This window comes from Leptodactylus fuscus, chromosome 2, assembly GCF_031893055.1.
Source record: "Leptodactylus fuscus isolate aLepFus1 chromosome 2, aLepFus1.hap2, whole genome shotgun sequence".
In the NCBI taxonomy this organism is placed as follows: Eukaryota; Metazoa; Chordata; class Amphibia; order Anura; family Leptodactylidae; genus Leptodactylus; species Leptodactylus fuscus.
The window spans coordinates 182,521,379-182,536,069 of record NC_134266.1 but is presented as its reverse complement, the minus strand read 5'-3'; the positions used below and the strand labels follow the sequence as shown (position 1 = coordinate 182,536,069).

At 45.5% G+C, this 14,691-nt stretch overlaps 1 protein-coding gene across 1 annotated transcript in view; it reads right to left on the bottom strand.

Annotated features, from left to right (window-relative positions):
- The window catches only part of CARS2 (cysteinyl-tRNA synthetase 2, mitochondrial), a 64,964-nt gene that overhangs the window by 35,983 nt on the left and 14,290 nt on the right, over window positions 1-14,691 (bottom strand). The window contains exon 3 of the mRNA XM_075265289.1: window positions 10,794-10,911. Within this exon, the coding sequence (XP_075121390.1) occupies window positions 10,794-10,911 (118 nt within the window). The remainder of the gene's footprint in view (window positions 1-10,793; window positions 10,912-14,691) is intronic.

Below are 14,691 nucleotides of genomic sequence, written 5' to 3'. Positions count from 1 at the left end.
TGAGGACACTGACCCGACCTGGACAGGGGGGATGTCAAGCGGGGAAAGTAGTGTGGATGTTGAGGCAGGTGCAGCACCAAAAAGGGTAGCTAGAGGCAGAGGCAGAGGTCAGCAGCTTAGGCGAAGCCAGGCCACACCCGGAATCTCCCAAGATGTTCCAGTTCGTACCCAGCCCCGAAAAACTCCCACCTCGAGGGCACGTTTCTCGAAGGTGTGGAGTTTTTTCAAGGAATGCGCCGAGGACAGATATAGTGTTGTCTGCACAATTTGCCTCTCGAAATTGATTAGGGGCTCTGAGAAGAGCAACCTGTCCACCACTTCAATGCGCCGTCATTTGGAATCCAAGCACTGGAATCAGTGGCAGGCAGCAACGGCAGGACAAAGGCCGCCTGCCGTTCACGCCACTGCCACTGCCTCTGCCACTGCTGACTGTGCTGGCGATGCACTCCAGAGGACGAGCCAGGACACCACTTCATCTGCCTCCGCCACTTTGTTGACTTCTACCTCATCCTCCCCTGGTCCTGTCTTATCTCCTTCTCCTGCACCATCAAAGGCACCATCAGGCGTTTCTTTACAACAACCCACCATCTCTCAGACATTGGAGCGGCGGCAGAAATACACTGCTAACCACCCACACGCGCAAGCCTTGAACGCCAACATCGCTAAACTGCTGGCCCAGGAGATGTTGGCGTTCCGGCTTGTTGAAACTCCCGCCTTCCTGGACCTGATGGCAACTGCGGCACCTCGCTATGCCGTCCCTAGCCGTCACTACTTCTCCCGGTGTGCCGTCCCCGCCTTGCACCAGCACGTGTCACTCAACATCAGGCGGGCCCTTAGTTCCGCGCTTTGCACAAAGGTCCACTTGACCACCGACGCGTGGACAAGTGCATGCGGACAGGGACGCTACATTTCACTGACGGCACACTGGGTGAATGTAGTTGAGGCTGGGACTGCTTCCCAAACTGGCCCGGTGTACCTCGTCTCCCCGCCTAACATTCCTGGCAGGGACACGAGAAGAACACCCCCCTCCTCCTCCTCCTCTACCGCCTCCTCCTCCGCCACCGCCTCCTCCTCCGCCACCGCCTCCTCCTCCGCTGTTAGATTGACCCCAGCTACGAGTTGGAAACGTTGCAGCACTGGCGTTGGTAGACGTCAGCAGGCTGTGCTGAAGCTGATCAGCTTGGGGGACAGACAGCACACTGCCTCCGAGGTGAGGGATGCCCTCCTCGATGAGACGGCAATATGGTTTGAGCCGCTGCACCTGGGCCCAGGCATGGTCGTTTGTGATAACGGCCGGAACCTGGTAGCAGCTCTGGAGCTTGCCGGACTCCAACATGTTCCATGCCTGGCCCACGTCTTCAACCTAGTGGTGCAACGTTTCCTAAAGAGCTACCCCAATGTTCCAGAGCTACTGGTGAAAGTGCGGCGCATGTGCGCCCACTTTCGCAAGTCGACAGTAGCCGCTGCTAGCTTAAAATCTCTCCAGCAACGCCTGCATGTGCCACAACACCGGCTTTTGTGCGACGTCCCCACACGCTGGAACTCAACGTTTCAGATGTTGAATAGAGTGGTTGAGCAGCAGAGACCTTTGATGGAATACCAGCTACAAAACCCTAGGGTGCCACAAAGTCAGCTGCCTCAGTTTCACATCCATGAGTGGCCATGGATGAGAGACCTTTGTGACATCCTACGGGTCTTTGAGGAGTCCACAAGGAGGGTGAGCTCTGAGGATGCGATGGTGAGCCTTACAATCCCGCTCTTGTGTGTTCTGAGAGAATCCCTGATTGACATCAGGGATAACTCAGATCACACAGAGGAGTTAGGGATAGCATCCGATCCGTCACAGCTGGAGAGTAGGTCCACACATCTGTCCGCTTCACTGCGTTTAATGGAGGAGGAGGAGGAGGAGGAGGAGGAAGAAGAGTTGTCCGATGATGTGATGGTGATACAGGAGGCTTCCGGGCAACTTCGAATCGTCCCATTGTTGCAGCGCGGATGGGTAGACATGGAGGATGAGGAGGAAATGGAGATTGAACTTTCCGGTGGGGCCAGAGGAGTCATGCCAACTAACACTGTGGCAGACATGGCTGAGTTCATGTTGGGGTGCTTTACAACCGACAAGCGTATTGTCAAAATCATGGAGGACAACCAGTACTGGATCTTTGCTATCCTTGACCCCCGGTATAAAAACAACATCTCGTCTTTTATTCCGGTAGAGGGGAGGGCCAATCGCATCAATGCTTGCCACAGGCAATTGGTGCAGAATATGATGGAGATGTTTCCAGCATGTGACGTTGGCGGCAGGGAGGGCAGTTCCTCCAGTAGGCAACCAAGTTCTCACCGGTCCACACAAACGAGGGGCACACTGTCTAAGGTCTGGGACACCTTGATGGCACCCCCTCGCCAAAGTGCCGCCACGGAGGGTCCTAGTGTCACCAGGCGTGAGAAGTATAGGCGCATGTTGCGGGAATACCTTTCCGACCACAGCCCTGTCCTCTCCGACCCCTCTGCGCCCTACACGTATTGGGTGTCGAAGTTGGACCTGTGGCTTGAACTTGCCCTATATGCCTTGGAGGTGCTGTCCTGTCCTGCCGCCAGCGTCCTATCTGAGAGGGTGTTCAGTGCAGCCGGTGGCATCATCACTGACAAGCGCACCCGTCTGTCAGCTGAGAGTGCCGACCGGCTCACTTTGATAAAAATGAACCACCACTGGGTAGAGCCGTCATTTTTGTGCCCACCTGTGTAAAGCACCCCAACATGAAACTCCATGTCTGTACTCAACCTCTCCAATTCCTCCGCATCCTCATACTCATCCACCATAAGCGTTGCACAATTCTGCTAATACTAGGCTCCCTCCACCCTGATTTCCCCCAACTCTGCTGGTTAGAGGCTCCCTCCACCCTGATTTCCACCAACTCTGCTGGTTAGAGGCTCCCTCCACCATGAATTTGCCCAAACTGGGCTGTTTAGAGGCTCCCTCCACCATGAATTTGCCCAAACTGGGCTGTTTAGAGGCTCCCTCCACCATGAATTGGTCCAAACTGGGTTTTTTAGAGGCTCCCTCCACCATGAATTGGTCCAAACTGGGCTGGTTAGAGGCTCCCTCCACCATGAATTTGCCCAAACTGGGCTGTTTAGAGGCTCCCTCCACCATGAATTGGTCCAAACTGGGCTGGTTAGAGGCTCCCTCCACCATTAATTGGTCCAAACTGGGCTGGTTAGAGGCTCCCTCCACCATTAATTGGTCCAAACTGGGCTGGTTAGAGGCTCCCTCCACCATGAATTGGTCCAAACTGGGTTTTTTAGAGGCTCCCTCCACCATGAATTGGTCCAAACTTGGCTGTTTAGAGGCTCCCTCCACCATGAATTGGTCCAAACTGGGCTGGTTAGAGGCTCCCTCCACCATTAATTGGTCCAAACTGGGCTGGTTAGAGGCTCCCTCCACCATGAATTTGCCCAAACTGGGCTGTTTAGAGGCTCCCTCCACCATGAATTTGCCCAAACTGGGCTGTTTAGAGGCTCCCTCCACCATGAATTGGTCCAAACTTGGCTGTTTAGAGGCTCCCTCCACCATGAATTGGTCCAAACTGGGCTGGTTAGAGGCTCCCTCCACCATTAATTGGTCCAAACTGGGCTGGTTAGAGGCTCCCTCCACCATGAATTTGCCCAAACTGGGCTGTTTAGAGGCTCCCTCCACCATGAATTTGCCCAAACTGGGCTGTTTAGAGGCTCCCTCCACCATGAATTGGTCCAAACTGGGTTTTTTAGAGGCTCCCTCCACCATGAATTGGTCCAAACTGGGCTGGTTAGAGGCTCCCTCCACCATTAATTGGTCCAAACTGGGGTGGTTAGAGGCTCCCTCCACCATTAATTGGTCCAAACTGGGCTGGTTAGAGGCTCCCTCCACCATTAATTGGTCCAAACTGGGCTGGTTAGAGGCTCCCTCCACCATTAATTGGTCCAAACTGGGCTGTTTAGAGGCTCCCTCCACCATTAATTGGTTCAAACTGGGCTGGTTAGAGGCTCCCTCCACCATGAATTTGCCCAAACTGGGCTGTTTAGAGGCTCCCTCCACCATGAATTGGTCCAAACTGGGTTTTTTAGAGGCTCCCTCCACCATGAATTTGCCCAAACTGGGCTGGTTAGAGGCTCCCTCCACCATGAATTGGTCCAAGCTGGGTTTTTTAGAGGCTCCCTCCACCATGAATTTGCCCAAACTGGGCTGGTTAGAGGCTCCCTCCACCATGAATTGGTCCAAACTGGGCTGGTTAGAGGCTCCCTCCACCATGAATTTGCCCAAACTGGGCTGTTTAGAGGCTCCCTCCACCATTAATTGGTCCAAACTGGGCTGGTTAGAGGCTTCCTCCACCATGAATTTGCCCAAACTGGGTTTTTTAGAGGCTCCCTCCACCATGAATTGGTCCAAACTGGGTTTTTTAGAGGCTCCCTCCACCATGAATTGGTCCAAACTGGGCTGGTTAGAGGCTCCCTCCACCATGAATTTCCCAAAACTTGGCTGTTCAGAGGCTCCCTCCACCATGAATTGGTCCAAACTGGGCTGGTTAGAGGCTCCCTCCACCATGAATTTCCCAAAACTTGGCTGTTTAGAGGCTCCCTCCACCATGAATTGGTCCAAACTGGGCTGGTTAGAGGCTCCCTCCACCATTAATTGGTCCAAACTGGGCTGGTTAGAGGCTCCCTCCACCATGAATTGGTCCAAACTGGGTTTTTTAGAGGCTCCCTCCACCATGAATTTGCCCAAACTGGGCTGTTTAGAGGCTCCCTCCACCATGAATTGGTCCAAACTGGGCTGGTTAGAGGCTCCCTCCACCATGAATTGGTCCAAACTGGGCTGGTTAGAGGCTCCCTCCACCATTAATTGGTCCAAACTGGGCTGGTTAGAGGCTCCCTCCACCATGAATTGGTCCAAACTGGGTTTTTTAGAGGCTCCCTCCACCATGAATTTGCCCAAACTGGGCTGTTTAGAGGCTCCCTCCACCATGAATTGGTCCAAACTGGGCTGGTTAGAGGCTCCCTCCACCATTAATTGGTCCAAACTGGGCTGGTTAGAGGCTCCCTCCACCATGAATTGGTCCAAACTGGGCTGGTTAGAGGCTCCCTCCACCATGAATTTGCCCAAACTGGGCTGTTTAGAGGCTCCCTCCACCATGAATTGGTCCAAACTGGGCTGGTTAGAGGCTCCCTCCACCATGAATTTGCCCAAACTGGGCTGTTTAGAGGCTCCCTCCACCATGAATTGGTCCAAACTGGGCTGGTTAGAGGCTCCCTCCACCATTAATTGGTCCAAACTGGGCTGGTTAGAGGCTCCCTCCACCATGAATTGGTCCAAACTGGGCTGGTTAGAGGCTCCCTCCACCATGAATTTGCCCAAACTGGGCTGTTTAGAGGCTCCCTCCACCATGAATTGGTCCAAACTGGGCTGGTTAGAGGCTCCCTCCACCATGAATTTGCCCAAACTGGGCTGTTTAGAGGCTCCCTCCACCATGAATTGGTCCAAACTGGGTTTTTTAGAGGCTCCCTCCACCATTAATTGGTCCAAACTGGGCTGGTTAGAGGCTCCCTCCACCATGAATTGGTCCAAACTGGGCTGGTTAGAGGCTCCCTCCACCATGAATTTGCCCAAACTGGGCTGTTTAGAGGCTCCCTCCACCATGAATTGGTCCAAACTGGGCTGGTTAGAGGCTCCCTCCACCATGAATTTGCCCAAACTGGGCTGTTTAGAGGCTCCCTCCACCATGAATTGGTCCAAACTGGGTTTTTTAGAGGCTCCCTCCACCATGAATTGGTCCAAACTGGGCTGGTTAGAGGCTCCCTCCACCATGAATTTCCCAAAACTTGGCTGTTTAGAGGCTCCCTCCACCATGAATTGGTCCAAACTGGGCTGGTTAGAGGCTCCCTCCACCATGAATTTCCCAAAACTTGGCTGTTTAGAGGCTCCCTCCACCATGAATTGGTCCAAACTGGGCTGGTTAGAGGCTCCCTCCACCATTAATTGGTCCAAACTGGGCTGGTTAGAGGCTCCCTCCACCATGAATTGGTCCAAACTGGGTTTTTTAGAGGCTCCCTCCACCATGAATTTGCCCAAACTGGGCTGTTTAGAGGCTCCCTCCACCATGAATTGGTCCAAACTGGGCTGGTTAGAGGCTCCCTCCACCATTAATTGGTCCAAACTGGGCTGGTTAGAGGCTCCCTCCACCATTAATTGGTCCAAACTGGGCTGGTTAGAGGCTCCCTCCACCATGAATTTGCCCAAACTGGGCTGGTTAGAGGCTCCCTCCACCATGAATTGGTCCAAACTGGGTTTTTTAGAGGCTCCCTCCACCATGAATTTGCCCAAACTGGGCTGGTTAGAGGCTCCCTCCACCATGAATTGGTCCAAACTGGGGTTTTTAGAGGCTCCCTCCACCATGAATTTGCCCAAACTGGGGTGTTTAGAGGCTCCCTCCACCATGAATTTGCCCAAACTCTGCTGGTTAGAGGCTCAATCCACCCTGATTTTCAAAACAAATGTTGGTGCCAACCTCAACTTACTACAAGGGCCAAATTCACTGCTGGTGACAAGCTCTCCTCACTGCAAGTGCCAAATACACATGTTTCAAGGTGTTTTCCTACTGTCAGAGAGGTGGTATTGAGTGTGTAAAGTGTGTAGTTGTTAGGCTGTGATGTTGGGGTAATAGAGGGTCTTTGGTGTGTTAGATGCCCCCAGACATGCTTCCCCTGCTGTCCCAGTGTCATTCCAGAGGTGTTGGCATCATTTCCTGGGGTGTCATAGTGGACTTGGTGACCCTCCAGACATGGATTTGGGTTTCCCCCTTAACGAGTATCTGTTCCCCATAGACTATAATGGGGTTCGAAACCCGTTCGAACACACGAACATTGAGCGGCTGTTCGAATCGAATTTCGAACCTCGAACATTTTAGTGTTCGCTCATCTCTAGTGCTAACAAAATGGAGTTGGTGGAGGTAGTTAAAGCTTTGAACATTATGGTCCTATTAAAATAAAAAAATAAATAAAAAAAAAACCCATACAACTAGCAGTAATAATCGTTAAAGGTGTTTTCTAAGCGTAAAAGAAATACAAAATACAATCTATGTCTGACTGCTTGCCAGATTAAAGAAGTTGTCCAGGAATCTGATACTTATACCCTGTCTGTAAGATAGGGCATAAATATCTGATTGGTTGAGTAGTAAGAGGTGGTACTGTACAAATATCAACTGTACAGAGCCACTTCCAACACCTGTATTATACACAACACAGGGCCAGAAGCACTTGGTTCCATGCCCATGTGTAGTGGCTAAGAGCAGATAATGCAGCTTAGCCCCCATTGAAGTCTGCCAAACCCCCAACAATTAGATATTTTTGGCCTATCCTAGGCATAATCCATACATACCAAATTCCAGGACAACTGCTTTAAGCCAACAAGACATTTTGATCTAAGGATGAAGAACCTGAAAAAGTTTTCTCATCTTATAAAGTGGGGGTATACTGCTATTTTCTGATGGGGGGGTTAACCTCTAAGACCCCCACCAATCCTGAAAATGAAAAGTTTGGGTTTAGCATTGTACTGCGCCTTCTGAGTTTTACTGAATGCCGCCATGCTCCAGTTGCCTGCACAGCAGTAGCCAGAGTGCCGCAGTGCAGAGGAAAAATAGTGAAGGGGTTACAGCACCAGCACTGTATTCCTTATATTCTCAGGATCTACATTGTTAAAGTGGCAGTCAGATACACAACTGGAAAAATTACTTATTACTAAAAACAAAGGATTGAGAACAGATGTAAAAATAATGGGGCATATCAATTATACAGTAGGTTGAGCAGCTGTCTAATGGTGGGGACACATGTGCAATATTAAATAAAAGAAATTACTTTTCTATTCCAAATAAAAACGCTAAGGCTATATTGCTGTTATTCCTCTGTGATGCTTGATCTCTTCTTAACACGATAATAACTGGCCTCAACAGCCTGAAGGGAAATGGAAATGTCACTAGTTACTAACAGCTACAGTATGTGAACAAGCCCTAAATAACTGCACTGTGTCATATGGGGCAGCTCACTCTGGAGACCATTACTAAATGCTGCTCATTGATACAGTAGTGGCAGCTACACACCAGGATCACTGTAACAGGAGACCTCTATCATTTCAGTGCAAATCTCTTGGAGAAAATCTGCATCATTGATTTACCACTGAAACCGGCTTGTCAGTAACTGAAACTGAAAAGTGCAGTAAGCAGAACAAAACCAGAAACAAATTCTTTTTCATCCTTCTAATTCTACTTTTTCACACTGTGTATCAATGCATTAACTGCAGGCATTTTTACCTAAAAGTTGAGAAAATACAAAAAAAAAGTGATATATGAAAATGTAATCCGATTCTTCTGCCACATCTTCAGAAAATAACTACTAGTAGTAATGTATAATGCAACGTCATCTTTACCATATTTCTTTTAGTTTATTCTGTGGTTATAAATATATATTCCCTCCTTCCCGCTGAGATGTTCATCTCCTGACCTTCCAATTTCTGACTCATCAGGATAGTCATACTATGCAACTATTTTTGATGGTGCCAGACCAAAAATGTTCCAGACAGATAAAACTGGAATATTATTTAAAGAACTGCACAGAAAGGTCATTTACAGTATATACAGTAGATCCGTTACCCTTCTGTGCCCATTTTTATGCCATATGATCACTTGACTTCATGAAGACCTAATGTGATTTAGCCTTAATCCCCATGTAGCAAAAATACACCATTTGTGCCTCTGCGAAAACCACATTGTTTTTTGTTGCATTTTGCTATATGAGGCCTTAGCCTCACAGTTTTTTCAGCTGGGGGTTACCATCGGCCTGTGTGACCTAGTGTCATCCATATTGTGCTGCCTGATGATCATCCTCCCAGACCACTAACTAATTTTGATGGGAAAATGTGATAAAAAAAAATACAAAAGGCGAACAGCCAGTATAACAAATGCTATTGGAGAAATTCAGGAGGAAAGAGACTGTACTAGGAAAAGCAATGGAATGCTTCTTTAAAGGGAGCCTGTCAGGCAGAAGATGCAGTCTAATCCGTAGGTAGAATCTTATAGAAGCTATGTAAATTGATACATAGTTTTGTGGAAAAGATTCAATATAACTTGAAAAGCTGCTAGCGCTCAGGAAAGGCCTGCAGCACTGCTCCGATACAAGTAATGGGAGCAGCAGAACAATTCCCCAACAGCACCACTATGCAGTGGATGGGGCTGCTGCGCTAACCCCATTGCTTGCATAGGAGTGCTTCTGCACATGCTCCCTGTCCACTAGCAGCTTCTGCAACAGCTGATCTGTGTGGGGTCCAGGTGTTGGAACCTGACAAATCACATACTATCCTGTGGATCTGTTATCAGCATAAGAAACAATCTGGGTCTGGGAAAACCACTTGGAATAAAGTGCCAGACCATATGGTGACAAGTAGGAATGCTGTATCTTTCATAGCTCATTTTAAACCCTTCCCACAATACCAATTATTCATTTTACCATTTTCATTTCTTACGCCCCACTTACCAAAAGTCAAATTTTTGGTATTTATTCTATTCACAGAAATATAGGAGGGCTTTTTTGCAGTACAAATTGTACTGTATCATGGCACTATTTAATATTTTGTACAACAAGATGAAATTGGATCACAAAATTAATCTATGTCAAATATTTGATTGCATCACTATATTATGACTTTTTTATATTTCTGTTTATGGAGCTGTGTAAGGTGTCTTTTTGGCAGGGCAAGATGTAGTTCTGTATGGGATTAAATAAGTTAATATTTTTCTAGTTTAACGTGTTTTGATTTGTTTTTGTTTATTTACTTTTCTATTTATTCTAGGGAAAGAAGGTGATTTAAAATTGTATATTTTTTATATTATTTCTATATATTTTTTTTAACTTTTTTTTTCCAGTCTTCGCTTTCTCCAGGTCCTTGAACCTGTGAACATTATATCACTTAACAGTTATAATGTTGTGACATGCCTGAGAGCTTTCAGAAGGCTCCTGGCTACCATAGATACCTAACAGTTACTGCAATCTCGCCACACGGGAGCCTTTTGAAGTGGGATTTAAGTAAAGGTAAAGGAACACCTTAGATGGCTATGATCGCAGGCTTTGCTGTCAGGTCTCTGCTGAGACATGGGGGGATAGGCAAGTACCCCTCTCCTGGCCCCTCATTAGTTTTTCAATTATCCTTTAAAGAAAAAAAAAATCAAGGAGATGGAGTCGAATATTCTTGATGCAGTTTGCTTGTTCTACCACCCTAGTATTGACTATAGTGAAGGACAAGGCCTAACATCCATTTCACAATCTTCATGAAAATCAGGATTGTGCTTCTTTGAAACGGAGAATTAATCAATTTCATTCAGTTATTTGCTCATCCCTACTATATGCTGAAGACAAGCTTTAATACAGCAAAAGAGAGTCAACAAGTGAGTGCTTGCTTGTAAACAGGACATTTCGGACTTGTTGCAAATATGTGGCCTGATAATATGGCTGTATATAGCATACTATATGTAGATTGCCACTCCTGCTACAGAAAACACATTTCTACAACTAATGTTGAGCAGTTATGGAATGGTGAATGCTCATATTCTGAAATAACACCCCAAGGCTATTTTGCTGCTATTTCTGCTGTTCCTGCACAACTGTCCATCAACAATAATTGTTTTTGTGAACTGATTATATTCCATAAAAAGCATCTTTAAGCCATGACAGACCATTACTGTAAACAGAAATGTAGGTATCCGCATATTTACCTCATTGGCCCTCTTGATTATCTTGTCATCAATATCAGTTATGACCATTACCATGACAACGTCAATGCCAAAATACTGATTCATAATTCTACGAATGATATCAAATCGAACGTAGGAACTGGAAAAAAGAAGAAAAGAAGATTGGCAATCTTTACATTAAAGGGAGCCTGTCACCAGGATAAAGCATTTAAACCCACAACACAGATAGGTCAGCCTCACCTAAATTTATTCCCTATGACAATTTATGCCTCTATTACTGCGTTATTCACTTATTTCACAATATGTATATGAGCAGCCTGGACCACCAAAGGCAGCTACAAACAGTTGCTTCAAACTGCTAGGGTGCATTCACATGGAGGAAAATGGTGCTGAATTTGGTGTGGAATCTGCGTCAGATTCCGCACTGAAAAAAATGCATTCTACTGACTTCAATAGGTTCATTTTTCTGCTAGCTGAAAAAGCAACCCATTGAAGTCAATGGGAGGCTTTTTTTCAGCACTGAAATTCCACACCAAATTCCTCACCATTTTCCTCCGTGTGAATGGACCCCTATGCTCCACACTGCTCTAATATGCCCTCCCTTCTTTTAGTGACAGGGCCAGGGAGTTATGTAGAACTGCAAAAAAAACCCTCCTATATAGAAATGTTCTCATGTTCACACTAGCATATTAAAGCACTGTAGGGTGTGGTAGTTTGGAGCAATGAAGTCGCCCTCACTGCTCCAGATTGCTTATTTGCATGTTTTGAAATAATAAAATAAATAAATATCTCAACAATGGCGGCACAAATTTTTATGGGGGAAAAATGAGTTACATTCAGGTGAGTCTGACCAACCTCACTGTATTACTGGTGCCAGATTCCCTTTAACACACTATAGTTTATAAAAGCAAAGGAGAAAAATAAAAAACACACATAGTTACTTAGATTGAAAAGCAATACATCAAGTTAAATATATCTCCATCATTACACATGAGTAATAGCTCAATTACTTATAACCTTCAATGGCAGTTTTTATTACAAAATCCCTTTTTTTAAAAACTGTCGTCATGTATTCCATAGTTTCACTACTCTAACTGTAAAGAACCCTTTTTTTTTATCCCTATCGCTTTTCTTCCGCATGTAAAGTACATCATGCTCTTTATATACTTTTGGACTACATAAATCATGTTCTAGTTCATATATTTTTTCATACAAGTGAATGAAATCACCTCAAAAGGTGTCTTTTCTTCAAGCTGCAAAAGTCCAATTTTTATAACCTCTCATTATAAAATATACCTCCCATCCCATTTACTGATCTAGCTGTCCACCTTTCAACCTTTTCTAGCTCTGCAATATCCTTTTTAGTTGAATCCTGTTCTCTGTATGTGGACTTATCTATGGAGGGGAAATATTACATTGTTATTCACAAACATAATCTTGAGCTTTTTCCTTATATACTTTACAAGAAATCAGTGCATTACTGGTGCAAGGAGGGATTTATCAATAAGTATTTTGGTATAAAATAAATAAATAAATAAATAAATAAAAAAATGTGTTGTGAATTCTCAGAGGTGAGAAAAGTGGGCAGGTCTAACCAGGAATGGTGAGGCTCATAGGTATAGCTTCCCCTTTTTGCCTTTAAGGCTAAGGCCCCACGGGCCGTAATCGCAGCGATAAAGAGCTGCGGAAAGAACTGCGGCGTGAAAGCATTGCAGTTCTTTCCGCAGCGCTTTTAAGAGAAAGTTCACAGAGTTTACCTCTGTGGGCCTTCTCTTAACATTATATCTACGGGAAAGCCGCCGGCGTTTCTGTAGATATAATTGACATGCTGCGATTTGCAAAGCCGCAACGGCTTTGCAAATCGCAGCATGTACGCGCTGCGATTTCTTCCACAAAGTGGACATGGGATTCGCATGAATCCCATCCCCTTTGCTTGCACAGTAAAACACCGCAATTTTTCGTGCGGCGTCTCCGCAAATCGCGGCATTTACGTCCCGTGGGGCCCCGGCCTAAAAGCTGACCTTTTTAATTTATTCCTACATTGATCTCCCATGACATAGCAGCGGCAGTTATAAATTCTTGTTTATTGTCTTTGCCTTACCCTATGTATGGCATTTTCAGCCGAGGGATGGGTTAATTTATGTGACGACCGCCTCAATACTAGCACTAAGATCTGAGACCTCATGTATACAGTACCTGAACATTGAAGTGAATCCTCTGGAGAGAAGAACTTCTCAGCGATGACCATTATGAGCAAGATAAGCCCCAGCAGAAGGGGTTGTGGCACACACGTGCGTCTCTTAAGGGGAGTCTGTCAACACCTAAATATTATTAAACCAGCCCCAGTACCTTATTGTGCTCTGTTTCGTGAGCCCCATTGCAATGATAGCAGCAAGATCTTCCTCTTGCTCAGGAAGAAGCAGTGAAAACTCTCATTATGTCAAGGTTGATAGGAGGGGTATTGAGTGAGTGGAAGATGTTGCTGACATGTGTCATTAAAAAGTTAATAAATCTGGCACATTTTATTCCAAAGGAATTTTGGTATATGAAATACCAACCTAAACAAATCTGCCCCAAAAGTCTGTATTTCCCCATACACTTCCATTACATGTCCATTTGTATCATAGGTTATTGTCTAACAATACTGAATCAGAGAGTTTATTTAGGTTATTTATTTTTTTTACTGATCAATAGAAATAACCTTTAATGTCAAAGCAAAAACAAATCTTTAAACATTAAACTGAAGGTCACTTTGTATACTCTAAATAATGGAAAGCATCAGTATTCACTCCTTCAAATCATTTAGCAAAGGCATCCTTAGCAGAAATTGCAGGCAGCGGTCTACGTGGAAAGCTCTCCATTAGAGGTGAGCTAATTGATTTGCCTGTTTTGTCCGATTCACAAAACCACACAATAAAATAAGAAGAAGCCCATTTGCTTATTATTCCACTAAATTCACTAAAAGCGAATTTCAAACCTGGCAAATTCATACACCAATACATCTGAATAATCATTGGCTCAGGTGAAGAATAATCTTTCTTTCGTATGTCCTTGTGCTTAAAGGGAGTCTCCCAATAAGGTGAAATATTTTAAAGGGGCTCTATCATTGGAAAAAGTCATTTTTAACTAATCACATCCTTGCATAGCCCTTAGAAAGTCTATTCCACACCTACCGTTAGTATGTAGATTGTCTCAGTGGTTTCTGAATAAGTCAGTTTTTATTCATATGCTAATGAGCTTCCAGCCAGCACAGGAAGTTCCCAGCAGCACTCGTCTCTGCTATTATCTCCTATGTGTGTGCAAACAGGAAGCTGAGTCATCAGCAGCAGCAGCCTGTGCTGTATACACCCATAGGAAACAATAGCAAAGAGGGTGCATGATGCATCGTGCACCCAGTCTAATAGCATATGAATAAAAACAGACTTATTCAAAATCTACTGAGGCAATTTACATACTAAAGGTAGGTGTTGAATAGCCTTTCTAAGGGCTATGCAAGGATGTGATTCTACCACTAAACAGCTATTTTTTTCTGCTTTAGACGTCGGAATAGCCTTTAGAAAGGCTATTCATCTCTTACCTTTAGACGTGGTCTCCATGGCGCCGTTCCTTAGAAATCACGTTTTTTACCGGTATGCTAATGAATACTCTCGCAGCAGATGCCCCCATCGCCGTTTGAGCGCAGTGGCCCGCCCGCATTGCTGTGAGAGAACTCATTAGCATACCAGTAAAAACCGGGATTTCTAAGGAACGGCGCCGCGGAGACCACGTCTAAAGGTAAGATATGAATATCCTTTCTAAAGGCTATTCCAACATCTAAAGCAGAAAAAAATAGCTGTTTAGTGGTAAAATCCCTTTAAAACAATAACAGTAAAAATCACCTTATGTAATGCCTTTTATCCCATGAAACTTTATGCCACCA